The 20,662-nt window shown below is 39.9% G+C and overlaps 1 protein-coding gene across 2 annotated transcripts in view; it reads right to left on the bottom strand.

Moving 5' to 3' along the window:
* Positions 1-20,662, bottom strand: part of cecr2 (CECR2 histone acetyl-lysine reader) — a 42,406-nt gene that overhangs the window by 11,258 nt on the left and 10,486 nt on the right. For both annotated transcript variants that reach the window (XM_087312033.1, XM_087312034.1), the window contains exons 2-6: positions 5,485-5,579; positions 1,924-2,107; positions 1,664-1,791; positions 1,498-1,572; positions 1,297-1,364 (exon numbers count right to left, since the gene is read on the bottom strand). In XM_087312033.1, the coding sequence (XP_087168159.1) occupies positions 1,297-1,364; positions 1,498-1,572; positions 1,664-1,791; positions 1,924-2,107; positions 5,485-5,579 (550 nt within the window). The remainder of the gene's footprint in view (positions 1-1,296; positions 1,365-1,497; positions 1,573-1,663; positions 1,792-1,923; positions 2,108-5,484; positions 5,580-20,662) is intronic.

The raw sequence follows: 20,662 nt of genomic DNA, 5'->3' as shown, positions 1-20,662 counted from the left end.
GTTAGTTTTAGGACATCTATAAGCTAGTGTGCTTTAAAACAGTGACAAAATTCACGTTTAGAAGATATAAAACTGATATAAAGATTTAAAGCTTGTAGTTTGTCAGTTGCACCTAAAGGCTGATTAATACTTCTGCATCAAGTGATCAAGAACCCAGGGCGCCTGCCTTGCGCTTAGTCGTGCATTTATATTTCTGTGTGCTGTTTGTGTTGCTCTGCAATAACACTTCTGAAACGCTAGCTGGCAGTAGGTTTTTATGTTGCTCTATGTTGAGTTTCTTTGTGGGTGTTTTTTCTGAATGCTACAAGTAGCTAAAACTCACTCATTCAGAGGCGGAAACCGGCGAAGGTGCAACAACTTTAATCATAAGGTAAACACAAAACAAAAGTTTCCATTTGGAGCTTCTCCACGAGACTTGACACTTGTAATCACTCGTTCCATCAGGCTTGCGGCTCTCACCACAGCCCACGCTCGTCACCACTACCCAACTGACCAATCATAAAGCTTGCGTTTTGCATCGTTGCGATGTATAGTATTTTGTGAGAGGTGCACATCAGCGTCAGCCATGGCGAGGGTTATAAGACCACGCAAAGGCAGTGCCAGACCATGCGCGTGCACTCAATGCAGAAGTATAAATCAGCCCTTAATGGATCAGTGGTTTTCTCACATCACCTCAGACTTCAGTTTCTCATAAAATCATGACCAATTAAATGTGCTCTAGTATCTTACATGCCCCGCCCTCTTCAAGACATTCATTTGATGTGCTTGAGCTCAGCCACTCACTGGTAGAGCAATGATAAATCAAAATGCAATTGGCTGGGGTTTTTTTAAGCGGGAGGAGCTACACTGTCCCACCCTCTCTTCATCTGTCAGTTGAGATTACGTCAAACATCGAATTATAAAGCACATTTCAAAGCACTTTACAAGACCTCTAAATTGTGATTTTACGATTAAACAAAGCAACCTAATAACAATCAAATCCCTCTACGTCTTCGTAGCCATCTAGCAGCACCTAGATCTTTGATCTTTAGGAAATCACTTACGCCAGCAGTTGTAGATTGCTTACAGAGTTACTAGCATTTCATTTTAACTTGTGTCATGAAAGCCCCACATTTCATGCTTTTGCTGAAAGAGCATTTCATGCACATTGCAGCAGACATTGCAGCTGCCTTGGGCACTGTAAGCCACTTACGATGCAGAATAAAAATGAAGGAAAAAAAAACAGTTCTGCAGTAACTCCACATCTTGTCAGCTTCAACAAAATAAAAGTATCAAACCAATTTTCCAATGACTCACCAATCGCAGGTTTAGTTTCCTCAACCCTTTCGTACTCTTCCTTGACAGAGTTCACCCCCTCCTCCACCCTGAAACAGATTAAAACCATATCTTTTTAAATATTTACAAGATAATTTATAATTAACTACAAAGAACCAAGCAAACTCTTTGTACAACATTATTTCATACAACACATTTAACAGATAATTAAAGCGGTCTTACACTGATAAATCAATGTCCTCTGGCTTATTCTTTGGAGGCCTTCCTCTTCTTTTCTTCTCAGAAGCTTTATCGTTACTATCAAATAATGATTTGCAGCTATTAACATACATTTTGGGCTTTCAAAGAAATATTAAAGTTATTATTTCTAGAAATTGTATCTCCATACCTGTATTGGGGAGACACCACTTCGACTGGCTCCTCTTTGTATAGCCTTGTACCGTAAAAGTACCAGTAGAGGGCTCCATTCCCGTCCTGGCCCAGAGGCTCAACACGCAAACTGTCTGAATCCAGGCCCTACAAAATCCAGTATTTCTTTTTAACTGGAACCAATTTGGATAACTTCTGATAGGGTATTGATCTACTGCAATTTTCTTTTTTATTTAAGGCAAAAATTGTGACTATGACAGATGTAAACAAGATTGCTACCTTGAGCCTGTCGAAGACATCAGCAGCATCAAGGCGATAGTCACAGAGTCTGTGCAAAAGCTCCACCTGTGTGCGGGTTGGTAGCTCCTCAAATGGATGCTCCTTCAGTGGATTGGGCTTTCCTTCTTCTAGTTCCCATCGGTAATTGATAATATCTTCCAGGTAACCGCTAAATGACTGGATCCTGAAAAGAACAGAGGCATGTAATAACAATGCATTTTATATCTAAAATTAGCTCTAACTAAAGTTGGTTTCTGTGATCTAGACAAAAAAAAAAAGATTAATTTAGTTCTAGACTGAACTTAAAGATCAAACAATGGGAAACGTTATTTCAATGAGCAGAAAAACCCAAGTACGCTGGAGCATTGTCTTTTTACAGACACAAGATGCCTTTAATTGTTGTGTTCATATTTAAGACAAACCGCATCAAAAGTGGACAGAGACCCATCTTTTTATTAAGGACCAAAGTCAACTTCAACCAGAGTTTGTTTTAATCTAACCAAACCTGCCAAGTGTGAACACACACATAATCAACACATCATGACCATTTTATTTTATGACCATCAGGGCTTTTCACCTTGAATTTAAGCTATAATGATGCGCTAATAAATTATTCATGATTTAACTTGTATAACCATGTCTTGATGTGATGATACATGCTAAAAAAATATTAGTTCCGGATGGGTGGGGTCAATTTGATTAACCAAAAACCCTGTTTCTGCCGGTAATGTGCAGGGCAAGGGTGAGCCTTAGGAAAACAACAGAGAAGGTAGAGTGCAAAAAAGGAGAGAAAGAATAGGCTTATCTTGAGAAAGCAGAATGATCTCTCTCACAGCTGCAGGCCCCCTGCCATTCCATCTTTCTCTGCCTCTCTCTCTCATCCGTAACACTCCCTCCCCCATTCTGCTGGGGCGTTTAGCACATGTAGAATGAAAAGGGCACTTCTGTGAAAGGCCAGTGCCCCGCGGCCTCCCCCTGGATGCCAGTTGCTGTCGAATCCAATAAAACCCAGCGTCCTGTTAACGGCCTGCCTGAGTATGCGAAAGGGATCATTCTTGCCTACCCAGTCATCGACCGGACTCCTTTTTGCTGCTGATGAGGCACCGCTATGGAAGGGAGCTCCCTTTAGGGGCCAGTCATTCATCACAGCTCTGACTCACAATAACTCACACTCTTTATTGGGATGGGGCCCATGGCCCCTTGACCTACTACTGCAGGTAACAGCACTACTATGGGCAACTGGTCATATGCAGATGGAGGTGGGTTGAGAGTCAAACACAGTCAGGATGCGAGTTAGACAATACAATGTGCAAGGCCCTTCAAGAGTTTCTAAAACGCCAAAACAATACAGTAAACTCATATTTCAAGTTCAGTACAAGTTAGGTTAATCAGCAGTGCTTCACTGTAAACTTAATACTATAGAATACACAAGACAAGTCACTCATATAGTTTTAAATGGTCAAAAGCGTAACGGTCAGTATAGTGAATGAAGCCTTTCCTACTATAACAGGAGCCAATCATTGATCGCTATTGACTTTTCTTCAGGGTGAAGCTCAGACCAGACGTGTGCTTTTACAGACATAAGAAATAGATCCAAACAAAGCTTGAAATCTGTACTTTTAAATGAATTTAAATGAAAAGTTTTTTGGCTTTATAATCTGTATGAAACGAACATGAGTTACAGTCAGTCCTGTCAAATGCACATCACAGCAACAACTCAAATGCCCACAAACTTGTAAACAGAGTTGCTGTCATTTCTGGAGGTGATTTGCCATCAAGACCAAGTTGTGGATTACTTCAGAAGACCAGCGCGATCAGATGAAGCATTATCCAGAGGATGATTATGTGTAGAACGGCCACAAATGAGATTGGTGTCGTGATCTTTTTCCTTTCGAGTGAGCATGCTGATTTTGTTTGATTAGAACATTTTGAAATGAAACTCATGAGACAGTTGTTGTTTAACTTTATTAGTGATTCCAAATATGTAATGTAAATGCAAGCTTGGCAAACAGTTTTGGAGAATTTGATGTTTTCCCAGTCAGACTTAAAGAGCCCATATTATGGGTTTTTGAAAATTCCCCTCCATGTAGTTTGTAGCACAGCTCTAAGTGAAGTGAAGTATTCAGCTAAGGCTTAAATCTGTTAGTGTACAGTGTTTAAAAACTGTTGATTCATCTATAAAAGAGTCGACTCATAGTGCTTCAAACGAGTCGCCTTGATACCGATTCATTAGGTGTTTCGCCATGACGTACGAACGAAACCAAGTTATTCACGTGCACGCGCAAACCCGGGAGATTTCAAACCTGAGGACCCGCCCTCTGACACAGAAACCCCGACACACACACACACCCACAAACACACACACACATACAAACATGCCGGTCGATTGAAGTCACACTGCAGATGGATATATTGAGTCTCTACCCAAAGATGAAACCTCAGCATTATAGCCAAGCAGTTGGAAACTACTGGAAACTTCTGGAAACTACATGCTACAAAGAATACTTCATCAGCGTTTGTTAAAGGAAGGATCAGTAAAGAGTAACTTACTGATGGATGTCAGGATGGATTTTTCTTCCTCCATTTCTCAAGTGCAAGTACGTGCGATTAAAGTTGCCTCGTTGACTCTAGCTTGCAAATGTATTTAGTTGTGATTTGTTACTTGTAACCGCGTGTACTGTATCAGGTTAACTGGCTATATTCTCTTATCGCGTGCAAAGTCACGTTAAAAACGCGACGCGTGCTGCTTTGTTAACGGAGCTCCGTGGACGAGGAGTAGTGTGTGTGTGCGCGCGCTGTCGTCCGGAGGTGTGTGTGTTTGTGTGTGTGTGTGTGTGTGTGTTTGCGCGCGTGCGTTGTCGTCCGGAGCAGGGTTAAGTGCGTGTGTGTGTGTGTGTGCAATATGTGTGTGTGTGTGTCTGTGAAAAGAGCAGAGTGAGAAGCTAGGAGATCTCCTCAACTGTTTTTGGAGTTTTTGCTCAATAAAATAGTTAGTCGTCTGTATTTTCAAGTCCATAGTCTGTATTTACATTGACCCACTGGCAGCTAAAATCCACGCCTACACTATCGAGCGTGTATGAACTGTGATTACTTTTATATTGCTGATTAGCTGTTTGGCATTTCACTCTCTGACTGAAGGCAGTCGACCAATCGCAACAGACTGTCATCGGTCCAATCAGCGCAGATTAGCTTTGGCTAAGGAGGGGTTTGGGAACAAATGAATCACTGGACGATTCATACAGGAGTCGCTGGGATAATTAGGTAAAAATAAATGCAGATTATAAGACCACGAAAGTGTTTTTTGACCTTGCATGCATATTAAACTGTTGTTGGAGACCCTTACAACCAAGATATGACCTTATTTCATGTATAAAATGGGCTCTTTAATGCCCGAGCATACGGTCTTAGAGGCTTTTCAAAGATGGCTGCCGATTAAAATGACTTGACAACATTAATAATTACAATTTCAAGGCTCCTGCACCATCTCTTTTGGATATAAATGTCTCATTTACAACTTTAAAGCACAATGGAAGTGGGAAATACTGATGATGGTACACTTACGTGATGTCGCTGCGCTGGTAACATCCTTTTAGCAGGGAGCAGAGAAGAACTGAGAGGAAATCTTGGTCTTGTTTCAGTAGTGCTTGCTCCAGTTCCTATCAAACAAACCAACAGGGAATGGAGGTTAACCATAACAGCAGAGTTGAGTTTACCTAGCAGTTGCTTTTACAAACTTTGACGTTTTTATACCACTCTTTCACTGATGAGAATAGATTGCAGCTAACAGGACATAACAAGGGGTGTTCACATTAATAAGAAATGTTATGTTCTTCATAGGACAGTTTGACATTATCTGTAAAACAATGCAACCTCATGTTACAAAATTCATTGAGGTACTAAAGCTAATGGTAAGGGTATGGAAAAGCAGAAAATGTTTGACTATCCTTTAAGGCTGTCATTAGGCATTACAACTGAAATGAGAGAAGGACAAATCGTTGTTATAAGGAACTGCCTGTAGAGTGATGGCACTCAACCATAACCAGTTCAGGAACTAACCTGACAACCTTCCTTTGTTTTCATGAGCCATGTTTTAACATCACCCTCTGTGCTGAATGCTGGGTGAATGTGTCACCATAAATTTGATCTTCTAACATATAGGATTACAATTCTACAAAGCACCTTCTCACACCTTTTGACTTGGGTAACCGTTCCCAATGCTGTATAAATCCTGTTGCTTATAATCTTATCCGTTTGCTATCTTAGCTGTGTTGATGTTAAAATGGTGTACTCACTAGACTAAAAACAACAAAACAATTAAAGTGATTTTAACAGTCACAATGATTAAGAATGGTTATGAGAAACGTCTTCAATCCTAATGTGAACCAACATTTAAGGCTCATTCCCTTTTAGGGTTGATCTATGATATATTACCATCATGAGCTTGGGCAAGACACTCCCTATCAGTATCATCCAAAGGTATTTTGCTTATAATATGTGTACAGCAAGTTTCTTTGGATAAAAATCTCAGCTTAATGACAATTCCAAGCATATTAGAAGTTTGAAACTATAAGGCAAAAAAACAGAAGGAAAAGCAATAAGTCAATGTCAAAATTAATTAACAACTACTACTTCAAGTACTACAAGAGTGTAGTGTAAAAAACACCTGACTTTCCTGCACGATGTAGGATATATAGTAAAATCTGTAAATGAGTGAAGACATGCTTGATAAAGCTTCTAGCAACAAGATGGAACTGAGGTTTAACCTTGACCCCTGTCTTCTTCTATTGTGTTTCAGCTATTGAGGGTTTATGAAGCGGCAGTAAGTGGGACTGCAGACTCCAGCCCACTGAAAGGAACAGAGGAGAAGCTAAGCGACAGCATGAGTCCACATCCACAGCTAGGCCTGGTCTGACCCAGCATGCACTTCTCTCCTCAGGATGCCCAATGTCAATCTAAGAAAGAGGGAGGGAGAGATCGACAAAATGTAAATGGCCAGTGTTCCATCGTCGGTCCATCTCAAGGAGCTTAGCGACTGCAATCGCTTTCTTTCATGAGGACTCAGCGAGCCACTGAGTCCCTCAGGCAACAGGGAGCACTTTTCAGCTCCTGTATAAAACACAACCCCCCACCCCACCTTTACCAATTCAGAGCAGAGTGACACTACAAAATTAACTCAAGGGTGAGAGAGGCAACCCATCCATTCTTGGTGAGATTCACTCAAGCTGCAGATTGCCATTTCTCTCTAGAGAAATGGCGGAGAGAGGGGTCATGGAGGGTCAGTTCACACACCTCCTGGCTGTGGAGAGGCGCGGAAACCAGGAGCCCAGTGTCAGCAGAAGGAAAAACAGAATGAGTGCTTGAAAAACAGGATGAGACACGTTTCAGCTTAAGGTTAAAAAAGCGATGTCCTTAGTTTGTTCTCTTGGAAAAGATGGCAGTGGTATTGCTTAACATGCTGAATCTATTAAGCTTTTTTAGGCTGATTGCAGAAGCAATTTAAAAGCTATTGATTATACCCTCCAGGCATTCAAAGAGTCCAAAGTGTCCGTGAAACTTCTTATTGAAGGGCTGTTTGGGCAGGAAGTCCAGAGGTGAAATGGACCCACCGTAACAAAAAGGTTTATAGCCTGGACAAATTTGGTACCTCTTCATGCCTTTATCTATTTGCATCCATCTCTCTACAACTCACTCACAAGGCAAGTGTTTGAGGTTGTCAGGAACATCCAGGGTTGTCTTCGAGTGATGAGGCACCCTGGCCTTCTGCACGTCACTCAGATCCTCCGTTACGCCTACAAAACTTCCTGGTCTCTTGACAGTTAAAGGGCCAGAGTGGGCCCATCTATCAGTGCAGCCACAACTTTGATCACATTTCAAACCTGAGGCCGACTGAGGGGGATTAACACAACCCCACTTTGCTTTTGAAGTGCCATTCAGTGGCTCAGATGGCAGAGAAGGGGAATGAATGTTGTGTGTGTCCTTTCCTTCACAAAGTCTCCTTTAACAGCTCCCTGAAGCTCTATCCTCAATCTTTTTGCTTAACCAGCTAGCAAAACAGGTATGGTAGGTGCACTGCACAGATTATCAAGATGATTGTACTTGATGACTCATTAGGAGAAACATTTTCAGTCAAGCCCAAGGTTAAAGAAACTGCTTGCCACAGATAGGAATTCTGTCCTTTACTAATCATTTTTTATGTTTTCAACAATTTCAATTCATACAATGAAAGTCAGTGGGTCTAAAACGATATTGGACCAACTGAATTCCACTGTATGGCTAAAAAGTTGCACATAATACATTGCTGTGTGTGTTCTACAGGGGAAAAACACACAGGTTTAGAATAACATGTTCTAGGGTTGAATAAATGATGATGGTTAATTGAAAAAAATATTAGTAATAAATCCCTTTTTTCTTTTTAAAATAATATTCAAATAAACTGACATTGTAGGTCATGCTTTCACACCGGGTAGCACTTTATCACAGGTACTTTTAAATGGCTAGTTTAGTTCCCCAAAAATACTTATCCTAGCCTAATTATTTCAGGTTTTTGAGGTGCGAACCAGCCAAAAAGCGAGTACGTCTGCCAATAGTTAAACTTAAACTTTCACACATAGCTATGAGAGTCAGGTCCAAAGCAGTGGACCAATCAGAAGAGCCCGGAGCAACTGTTGCAAGCTTCTGTTCAAAGTAGAAAGTTGGCATGACAACTGATTTAGGTTGTACTTGCACCAGGCGTGGGTGCCTTGAACTGTGCCGAGGTGCGCTTGTCCCCCTTCCCCTCTCCCCCTCGGCTTGCACCCACACTGGAATTTTATCTTCCATGCCGGAGCATGGCTAAGTCATGGATGATGTGACTGCTACGTTAGGAAGAGAGGCGCTCTTGCTCCATACAATAGAGATTGCTTTAGTTATATTGTGTTATTTTAAGTCATTTGGGATGCGATGACACAGCAAAATATTTTGCTGAACAAATCCACCACTTTTGACTTCTGAACATTTTCATGAAAGTCATCATACTGCAAATATTGGGAGGTTTGCATCTTTAATAAACTAAAACAGTTTGCGTTCATTGAAAAGCAAAAATGTTTAATAAATTCATATGAAAAAGTACCTTAAAAGTTACGTCCCTCCTTCAGTTTTGCACTCAGGCGCAGTATGCTTGTAGTGTGAGTGCAAAGCGCACCTGAGTGCAAAACGAAAGCCACATTCACACTATGAGCAACTTGCAGCAGCAATGCAACAAGTGACCGTTCATTTGAACAGAGTAAACGACTTCTGGCGAACTCCATCTATGTGAGTAATAGCGACCGCTGGAGACCAGGTTAGCGTTTCGAGTGACGCAACAAAGTTGAGAATGCTTCAACTTTATGCAAATGAAGAGCAACTTTGAGCATCAGCACAGTAGAGCTCAAAGTCGCTGTTAGTGTAAATGAGGCTTGAAGGTGTGACGTGACTACTGAGCCTAACTGAACTGCACTGCACTCTGGCAAAACCTCTTCCAACCAGGCCCAGATCAGCCAACTGAACAGCGCCCGGGCACGATTGAGCACTCAAACTTGTCAAACGAACTGGGAAATGGGGGTCAAATGTGACAGATAGCCCAGTGTGAATGAATACACCCTTATTTAGTTATATCATGGCGGAGGAGGTGCTTGAAAGGCTTAACATAACAGGTTTTAATTTTTTTTAATGGGTCCATTATATATGTTCATAATAGTGCGATGTCCATATGACGTGATATGGTGTGCTTTTTTAAACCCATTTATTAGTGCTGCATCTCACATTTATAGAAGCAAAGACGCGTTCTGGGTTAATGAGGTGCAGTCCTGTTACGATATCCATTTTTAGTTGTACGATATATTGGACCCAAATGTATTGCAATAGACGACATTGTCATTTTATGCCACTTATTATATAATGCCAGATTGACAATATCATAAATCAAAGTACACTCTTCTAAAAAACACATAATATCTTATTCTTAAGAATATTTAATTATAGTAATTTTAACAATTGAATAATTAGGCATTAAAATTAGAATGTAAAAACTTCAGAATGTAAAAATCAAAAATCTGCTTCCAGATCTATTTTCAGTTGTCAGACACCCACATGAAAAACACTATTGTAATTTATAGTAAATACTAGTGTTTTTTTTTTTTTTTACATACTGACTCTGACACCTCCAATAGAGATAGAGATGTTGCACAATCAGCTAAAATTTTGCTAGAATTGGTTTTCCTGTATGGGCGATATGTATTGCATCATTAAAAATGATTGAGCTCATCTCCACGTATGCGATAAGTTGATATATTGATTATTGTGACAGGCCTACTTAGGTTGTATATTTAATCACTCTCAGAACTAACTAACTGAATGTTGCTGATAAACATTTGTGTATCTGCCATTACAGAGCATTAACAAAGTGGAACCGCCCCCCCCTTATCAGTCCCTGGTGCACAACAGAAACTCTACAGATGGCACATGGGCAAAAGGTCTAGCTGATTAACGGACCAACAGGAAGAAAGTAAACGTTTATCTGTATAACGTCCTGAACTGTATCTCTTGATGTCACACTTTCAACCAACATAACAGCACAGCAACGTTATGGATCTTCTAATCATGGAGTTTTTTAAGTAAAGTGTTCACAGTGCTACAGATTCTACTAAGCAGCGCTGGACTGACGGTTGTGGATAACATACAGTGGAGAGATGCATTACAGATAAGGTATCATTTCTGTTTTCCCAAGAAATTAATCATGCATCATTTTACTATGCAATAGCCAATTGCATATCTGACAATCCCAGCTCTTATTCACCCTTTTTAAAATTTGACCAGTGGAGTTTATGTAGTACAAGTTCCATGATAATGTTCCACGCAAAAATATCCAAAGCATGCTCAATAATATTTTTGCAATAATATTGCTAATAAGAATTCCAGTTATACAACCCACCAGTCAAATCTTAGAAAGGGTCAAGAACAGAGCAGTCTCAAAGCCAGGTGCAACAGGTGGCCATGGATGGGTGGCCAAACACATCCAGGGATTGGGATCACTGCACAACTTACTGAATGGGGATCATTAACTGTTGGAAACCTCCCCTTACAATGGCTATTCTCATGTCTCTTGCACGGCCTCTGCTTGGTGGTCTTGTTGCCAACATCTTGAACAGGATATTGGCCAATACCACCAGGTGCAATAAAGTGCTAATGCATAGACCATTAACACAGTCTAGTTTGCCAGGGAAAGAAAAACAAAATGGAGCATTGAGGCCGACTGAGTGACTTAACATATATATAACACCACACCAAAAATCTTATCAAATATATCTCTAAGTAAATGACACTTGGTTAACCAAACTGATGCTTGCACAACCTCAAGCTTGCTGCTTTTACCGGCAATAACAACTACTATTGCAGAAATAGCTTTCCATTACTTGCATCAGCAACATAAGATTATTGCAAAGCAGGAAACACAGTTTATGAGATTATTCTCCTGGTAGAATAAGTCAACAGGTTAAACTAAAACAAGCATAAAATTACCTCAAAAACAAACTTTACTGTCATTTTAAGAAGCATTTATATAAAACAACTTGCAACATATGTTTTGTAGTTTCTAACATTAACTCAAAGTTTTTATTTTTACATTTTCCTCTGTTCACAATAAATTTATCAGCCAGTTCTCATTACAAACATGGGTAAATGTTTAAAAATGTGTTTTGAAAGAGCACAGGACTAGTAGAAAGTCTCTTAGTCGTTAGTCTTTCTTATTTACTAAAATCACTTATCATAAGTAAATCAAAAGACCACAGTCAGATTATGCATTTGTAATAAATGATTGATTATTATTAATTTGATAATTGTGCTACAACACATCTTAATTTCTGATACAGTTAAAATTATTAAAAACTTGCAAGTAACACTAGTTTTTACTCCTTGAAGCCTCATTTATACTTCTGCGTTAAGTGATCGCCATGACCTGCACGTAGTTGTGCATTTATATTTCTGCATGCTGTTTGTGTTGCTCTGCAATAACACTTCGAAAACACTAGCTGGCAGCAGATTTTTATGTTCCCCTCTGTCGATTTTCTTGGCGGGTGTTTTGTTTTTTTCTGAACGCTAAAAGTAGCTTATACTCGCTCATTCAGAGGCGGGAACCGGCGGATGTGCAACAACTTTAATCATAAGGTAGGGCTGCACAAATAATCAAAAAAAGATTGTAATCTCGATTCAGCCCTACACACAATCTTAATTCAGCTTCTCTATACGATTCAGCCAATTATATTTTCAAGTCAGGAGAGAAGCATAAATGCGGTCGCACAAGTCTTCATAGCAACATGGACACCTCCAAATGGCATGAAAAGTGTCACATACTGTGTTCATAAGGTATACTTCACCCAAAAATGTCATTTCTGTCTTAATATAATAATGTACTCTGGAAATCACATTTCAAAGTTAGGATTATGACAAGCATTTGATCTGTTTTTTTTTTTCTTTCATAGTATATATACAAACTGTGCAAAGAATAAATGCTTACTGGGTCAGTATAACTACTACTCTTGCTGATATATTGTTGAATATAATGCAAGAGGTATTCTGATACTGATTATTTTATCAATGAAAAAAAAAGGTCTAATGTTGTCATTAGCCCCTTTCACACATACAGACCTTTCCGGAAAATTACCGGCAATTTTCCGGAAAGGTTGTATGTGTGAACAGGTCCTTTTTGAAAATACCGGTAAATTCGTTCTGGCTATTTTCCGGAAAGAGAAGTTGTAACATTACCGGCAATTTGCAGGAATGCTGCGCTGTGTGAATGCAGAAGGAAGATTTCCGGAATAAGCTCGTGCACGTCTAGAACGTGCTGACGTGAGACGTCTGCTTTAGCCAATCACAACAGTCAGACGCATTTACGTCCGCGCGGTTTGTGAGAATAAAAGCCTTTGAATATTTTTCCAGACACATTTAGCTGCTAGAAGTTAGTCAGATAACGTTTATATGTTCTTCTTAATGCCAACTGTGCAAATAATCATCGATAAGATGCTTATGATAAGCCGTTGTTTGTTTACCTTCAAGCTTTGCGTGTGCCCATGAAACAGCCTGTGAGCGTCAGCACACGCACATATTATGAACATCTCGACATGCGAATATGATCCAGTGAAAGTTGTTTACAATATTGATCATCCACAGAGTTTGTAATTTAGTCAAATGTTTACAAATACAAGCGCAGCCGTTTAAAGCTCAATTGTGGTGAATGATGTCAGAATTTACCGGTATTTTGGAATGGATGTGTGAATGCTCTTTTCCGGAAAATTTCCGTAACGTCCTCGCCTGTGTGAACAGCGCTTTTTTGAATATACCGGTAAAGTCGTTCCGGAAATTTTCCGGATATTTACCGGTATCACTGTGTGAAAGGGGCTAATGACAAATGACACACATGCAGTTGAAGTCAGAATTATTAGCCCCCCTGAATTATTAACGCCCCTGTTTATTTTTTACCAAATTTCTGTTTAAAGGAGGGAAGATTGTTTCAACACATTTCTAAACATAATAGTTTTAATAACTGATTTTTAATAACTGATTTATTTTATCTTTGCCATGATAACAGTAAATAATATTTTACTATATATTTTTCAAGACACGTCTTTACAGCTTAAAGTGGCATTTAAAGGCTTAGCTAGGTTAATTAGGTTAACTAGGTAGGTTAGGGTAATTAGGCAAGTTATTGTATAATGATGGTTTGTTCTGTAGACTATCGAAAAAAACATTAGCTTAAAGAGGCTAATAATCTTCTCGCAAATTTTTTTTTTTTTTATTAAAAACAGCTTTTATTTTAGCCGAAATAAAACAAATAAGATTTCTCCAGAAGAAAAAAAATATTTTCAGGCATACTGTGAAAATTTCCTTGCTCTGTTAAACATCATTTGGGAAGTTCAAAGAGGGGCTAATAATTCTGACTTCAACTGTATGTCTCAAACATAATAATTCAACATTAGAATTATAAACAGTTGTTTTCTGATGTCATCACTTTAAAATGAATTAACAACCGGGACATATTTGAAGTTGGTTCAAGTCCACCATTCCCAGTCTATACAAAATTTAGCATTTTAACCAACAGAAACCCTTACACATAGGCCTAATATTATAAATGTTGTTTTACCATATGTTTGAAAATTAACAATATTAATAGCCTACTCAAATTAACTTTTGTTGTGAAAAAAATAGATATCTTGATTTTAGAAAAAAAAAAAGTGATTCTCATTTTAGCCAGCATCGTTCAGCCCTATTAAATACAAAACACAAGTTTCCGTCTAGAGCTCCATTACAGGATTCAACACTCGCTGCATTGGGCTCACAGCTCTCAGCATTGCCCACACTTGTCAGTGCTACCAAGCTGACCAATCACAGAGCTAGCGATACGCATCGTTGCGACGTGTAGTTAATTTTTTGAAAGGTGCGTGGCATTGTTAGCCACGGCGAGGGCAATACGACCATACATGAAGGCTTGTACATGTGCTTAATGCAGAAATATAAATCAGCCTTTAAATCAATCTCTTTTGGCAGTTGACGAGTGCTAATTTTAAAGTCTGTCTAATCTCAAACAACTCATGTAAGACTCAGATCAACTGCTTAGGAGTTTCAGACTTAAAAGTGTAAAACATTATTACTTTCTTTTAGTAACAATATGTAATCCATGCATGTAATAATAGTACAGGACTGACACTTTATAGCAGGGAAAAGGCCAAAAAAGAAAGACCAATTTTAAAGTTTAGGGTGTGAAAAAGAGGCCAGAGCAAACTGACGTTGACTATATTTAACATCGAGACCCTTGGCGAATTGAATGCACCATGATTCAAGCACAACCAGGAAACATGAACATAAGCCTAACAGACAACTATGGCTTCTCTCCAAACAACTGTTCCCAAGAGCAGATAAGTGGGTCTAGTCAAGGCCATTGTTACAAACTCAAGCACCCCCTCCAGCACACCCCTCCAAAACACACACACAAACGCTTTACACGTACACACTCGCTCCACCACCTCCACTGTAGGCTGACGGTCTCCCAGCCTCCCCCACCATCCAGCTCCATCCTGCGGGTGACATTCCCGCAGGAGCCCCCATTGCTGCCGCCCCCAACTACTCAACAGTCTGCAGAGAGAGCGAGAGAGAGCTGCAATCCCTGATGACACACTAAACATCAGATTTCCCATCGTGCTCTTACGAGTTCCCAGCAGGTTCTTGCATCATGCTGCCAGGAGCCAAAAAAAAAAGCTCGTCGTTCTGAGAACACCTGACAGTCACACTTTAAGCGGGTTAACAAACTGGTATCACAATGGGGGCTTCGATTTCATCCCAGACGAAACACAAACAAGCAACGGCGTGTGTGGAGCGGCAGCCACATACTGGAGACAGACACTGGGAGCCATGGGGCGCTGCAACAATGGAGAAGTCTGAAACAAACACCACAGAGTACTAACCCCTCCACCCATACCCCACGTGGAACCATCTGATACATTTACTTCTGCCCTCACCTGTCAATCAGAGGTGGGGGAGGGCGATTAGTGATTACAATGTGGATGGATATGGTGGTTAAGGCATATTTGGGTAGTACCAGAAGTGTTGGTACAAATGATGGATTGACAGTTGCATGGGGTCACTTTTTCAACACGAAGAATGCAAAGTTCATGCAAAACTTGGTTAGGTGGCTGGTATACAGTCGCTGAAGTGTTTGGAGGCCCCTTTTTTTCTTCATGATAAAACATTTACTGTGACACTTTTGATCATTTTAGGGTGTATTCAGGCTTGTAGTTTTAGTTCTCTGGATTCATTTGGCCAGACCAGAAAAGAAAATATTACACTTGATCTAGGGGTCCATGCTTCGTACCTCGCTTAAACAATCTAAGATGACTTGGCAGATCCTGTGTGTTTTAATCGTGATAACTGATCTCTTGCTAATTTGGTTCATCAAACAAGTTCGCGAATCAGTTTAAAATGTCTGGATGAACTGATCTGGGATCATTGCGCGTGTTGTGAAGTACAGATCTATTGATCCACAAAATCATGATCAGCAATGCAATGTTTGGCTGATGGCACAGCAGCATAATGACATCATCTGATTAATATTCAATTTTCCATGTGAGCAAAATTACATCAAATTTGTAGTATTTGTAGAACACTTTCATGTGTAAAGAGTATTTAGCAGTTTATTTAGTGCAGATTGTCTTTATTATAGTAGCCTAGGCCTATTAAAGTTTCTCAATCAGCATAAGGTTTAATTTAATTTTGCATCAAAAAAGCATTTTGGTAAAGGTGTCTGCAACTTTTGCAAAGCATCAAATCACGTCATATTTACTTTAAAAACATGCATGACTGCATAAATTATTATTCCTTTAATTTAAAAAAGTTGATAATTGTGCATGTACATTATCATACACAAACTGTGCTAAAGCTGGTACCTTAAAATAGTACATGTTTGTGCCTAAAAATCCATATTAATAAGCTAAATGTTTTCTGTGAACCCCTTAAGGGAAACCACCCATCTTTGTACTTTTATTTTGGAGTGCAGATTGTAAAAGTAACATTTTTTAGGATTTACTATATACCCAAATGTATACAAAAAACTATTGTAAGAAAATATCAGAATTCGGTACATACTCTTTGTGGTACCTTTGCTTCAAAAGACCCGATCTAATCCTGTTATATGAAATGGACCTGCTCCCGAGCAGGTCTGAGCTACCAGACCTGTTGCTATGACAACAACTCTCGGATGAGTTTTGAAGAACGAAATGATCCTGGATCATTTCAAATCGCCAATAACCAAATCCAGCTAATTGAGTAATCCATATACAAAGAACAGATTCCAGGTTCATTCATGTTATTATTATTTGATCAAACTTACTAACATTTTGCAACAAAATGTACTAAACATCCAAAACAACACTGTCTGCTGGGATAAACATGAGAAAGTTTAAAGCAGATAAAACAAACTTCTGTTACACAAAAATTAAGATCTGCATCAAAGAAGTTTATGTTTTGAACTGCAATAAGCAATAGTGTACTATAATAGAAAAAAAGTGAGCTTGAGATCCACACTAATATGCGATTACATGATGGTAAAATTGAATATCAGAAATAAAAAATTAACAGCACAACCCCCTTATACAAGCTTCAAGATTTAAGATAGAACTCATGTCACAAACGGTGTGTTGCAAGTAACGAATCTTGAAAGCAGAACTAAATCAAATGAACTGAAAATTATATTTTTGAGAATGTTTAAAAGCCTTTTCTTATGTGGCTGGCTGACAGTATTTATGAAAAAGTGGGTGAAACGTTCCTTTACAAGCCGCTGCATCTGAGGTCTGAAACAAGGCTTGCTGACCCATCAGTTATTGATAGTGCAAATCTCAGAGCCAGATCTCACTTCCTCCTGCTCAAAACCACAGGTGATCTACTGAGGGTGAGCCCCTCGCACATCAAAGTTGCTAATTCAACACAGATTCAAGAGATACACAGGTCAAAGGCAAGAAAGGGTTTCAAACCATCAAAACACAAATAAATAAAACAGCTTTTTTGCTTTTTTAGTTAATGAGGCTTTTTATTTTCAACACACAACCTTGTATACGTGCTCACAGCCATCAAAATTGGCACCCGTTGCTGGAGCAAAATAAGAAGGCACTACAGATCCTCCTCCTGACACAAATCCATTTTCCTCATCTTAATCCATCTGCTTTTCAAAACAAGAACCCATCGTCCGCTCCCACTCCACCAGGCCCCATTGAGATTAAATCTTCCTTTACAATCGAGCAGCGCGAGGCCCTAAAGAAAAGGTGCCCCAAATGAACACCAGCACCCAGTTACGAGCATCTCGCCTCTCCAGGGGGAGAAGCAAAGAAAGCCACCATCTGTGATTTAGTCATGCTCATGCCAGGGCCAATGATGAAGCAGCAGCGTGTGATGATGAACGTGAATGCGGCTCTATTCAACACTGGCAGAACGCACAAGCCCAAGTTGGGTGGAGGAAGAAGCATAAGGGGCACTTGTACCAAGCGCTGAAGGTGAGATGAGAAAGATGAAAGGGAGGAATCAAGGATAATCCGCTGGGAAATTCTGCTATGTAAAAAGATCATGGATGAGGCAAACAGCTGTCAGGGAACATGTGGAGGTGCAGCGTAACGTCAGAGCAAAACAAAAGCTTAATGAGCTCTTACACAATGCACTATGTGATCTCTGACAGAGACAAGCCTTAATTAGGGGTGCATCAGTAGATGAAATCATAAATCCAGTGTCACGGCTTCTCATTAGGGCATGTGTACACCGAAGAGTTTTACACTGCAATAATGCAAACGATGTTCTAAAAACACACAGATGTAAGCACTTCTCCATAGAGCTGCACGATTCCGGCTAATATGAGAATAACAATTTTTTTTGCTTTCACTTTCACTGCAGAGTACGATATCATACTTTCCGCACGGCTCACAAACGACCGCTTTGCACTAAACTGAATGTTATTTACAGCCAATGCCAGTTATTTTCGCTAAAGTAGACATCATTGGCGGGCACACGCGCATACTCTCAGTAGTAACCTAACAGCACGTCAGCTTGTGCGTGATTTCGCAACCGCAGATACGTCATTACATTAGGACAGAAATAACAAACATTTTTGGGTTGATTTTACCTTATACATGCAGTATGTGACACTTCAAACACCATTTGGGTGTCATTTCATCATTTAGTGAGCCACATATATAAAACAATGTAAAAACTTGTGCAAATGCCTTTACACTTCTCTTTTGAGCTTGAAAACATAATTGGCTGAATTGTAGAAAAGCAGAATTAAGACTGTGTGTGTGTGTGTGTGTGTGTGTGTGTGTGTGTGTGTGTAGGAGAGAAGGGGGTTTTTCTTTTGCGATCTACTTCTTCAGCTGTAGCTTCAGCTATACGCTTCTTCAGCACATTGCCTTAATATGTTAAAGTAGCTCATTCATTGACAAAAATCAAATAAACGATCAGCTTAGGGGGAAAAACACTTCGGTGGACACACCTTGTAATTGCAACTTTTTATTTAGCAGTGTCTTTTTCCTTAAATTTAAACATTTATCACTGCAATATTGCTTTATTTCTTGAAATTGAACCTTTGATTCTCAAAACTGCAACTTCAATTCACTATGTTAAAAACTGGGGTCAGTAATTGCAGCCATGCCTGGGAAACTTTCAAGGTGTACTCAAGCCCTTGTATTTGAATATGATTAAGGGGTCGATTGTACCATACACGTTTTTTTGCGTTGAAAGGCGCATCTTTTGAATGGTTTACTAATGACGTTTTTCATGCTGCTTACGCGCCCCGTGTTTTAACCACCCGCTGCGCCTTGCGTTTTTGCCGTTGCACGCTTGCAGTTGAAAAATAGTCAACTCTGCGCGGAAAAATCTTGTTACATTACTCGCGTCTTTTTTATTCTCCAATCAAATGAAAGCAGAGGCGGGGTTTCTATTAAGGTGACACCAGTGTTTATGTTGTCAAGATGACTATAGAGACTTTTGAAGACAGAGGAGAGACTACTGGTTCCTGTTTTCAGTAATCTCAAAGTCCCTTTAAGGCAAGTCATTTCACTCGGGGGCTATCTTTGAAACGCCTCTCGGGCAATATGCTCGGGCATTCTGTCTGAATGAGGAAACATTAAATTTTCCAAAACTACTTGCCAAGCTTACAATTACATTTCATATTACAAATCACCAATAAAATTAAACAACCACTGTCTATTTACTTTTATTTCTAAATGTTCGTATCACACAAAATCTGCAGAAACTCATGTCTGCTCCGAGCCCCTCCCCCAGAGAATTGTCATTCTATAGCGATCGCTGATTGGCTACTGTACTAGAAGGCGGGCTTTATTTACCATATGGCGATTGCTGATTGGCTCCTGTACTAGAAAGCAGGGCTTCATTCACAATTTTGGCAGTTACACTTTTCCCCATTTAAAAGTATACGAGTGACATGTCTTGTGTATTCTATAGTCTTAGGTTATCTGGAGCTGTATGACTTCACAAATCAGGACAAGAGAATTAAAAATGAGATATAGTTTAAGTAGTCAGAATTGAGTTTGTCTTTCTCCAGATGCCCACACTGCTGAGTTTGCCGATCAAACATAATCAATTTCAAAAGTAAATTAAGCCCCACTCTCATCTTCAGCTAGACGTGAACATTTGGACCAAATGCCCACAGATCAATTCTCCACCCACTCCCTAGACACAATCAAATTGATAATGAAGACATATGACAAGCAACAAAACACCAACTCTTATGCTCTATGTGGTGTTAGCAAGCTGAGTCTTCTGTTTGTGTGTGTGAGGGGTGAGGGGGGACATCCTGAAGGACCTTGCCACTCTTGGGTGTTGGAGGCGGTAGGATTTTAAGGGCCTACTCACACTATGCCATCCGTACCGTGCCCAGGCCCGTTTCCCGGATCGTTTGAGAAGTGTGAGTGCGCTGAATCGGGCTCAAGCACGGTTCACTTGGCCGGCCCTGGCCCGGTTGGAAGAGGTGTGCCTGAGCGCGGTACACTTGGGCTTTGGCGCGGTACGCTTGTGTGTGAGCGCGAAACGCGCCAAAGCCCGAAACCGAAAGCGAGACGTGACTTTTAAGGGACTGTTTGATATGGATTTATTAATCATTCTTACTGTTCAGTGAACGCAAACTGCCGTAGTTTATTAAAGACGAGAACTCCTCACAGCACGCCAGCTGCGCGCCTTC

The sequence above is a fragment of the Danio rerio genome, chromosome 25 (genome assembly GCF_052040795.2).
Source record: "Danio rerio strain M-AB ecotype USA chromosome 25, GRCz13ab, whole genome shotgun sequence".
In the NCBI taxonomy this organism is placed as follows: domain Eukaryota; kingdom Metazoa; phylum Chordata; class Actinopteri; order Cypriniformes; family Danionidae; genus Danio; species Danio rerio.
Note: the sequence above shows the minus strand (reverse complement) of the source record. Positions and strands in the feature narration are given on the sequence as shown.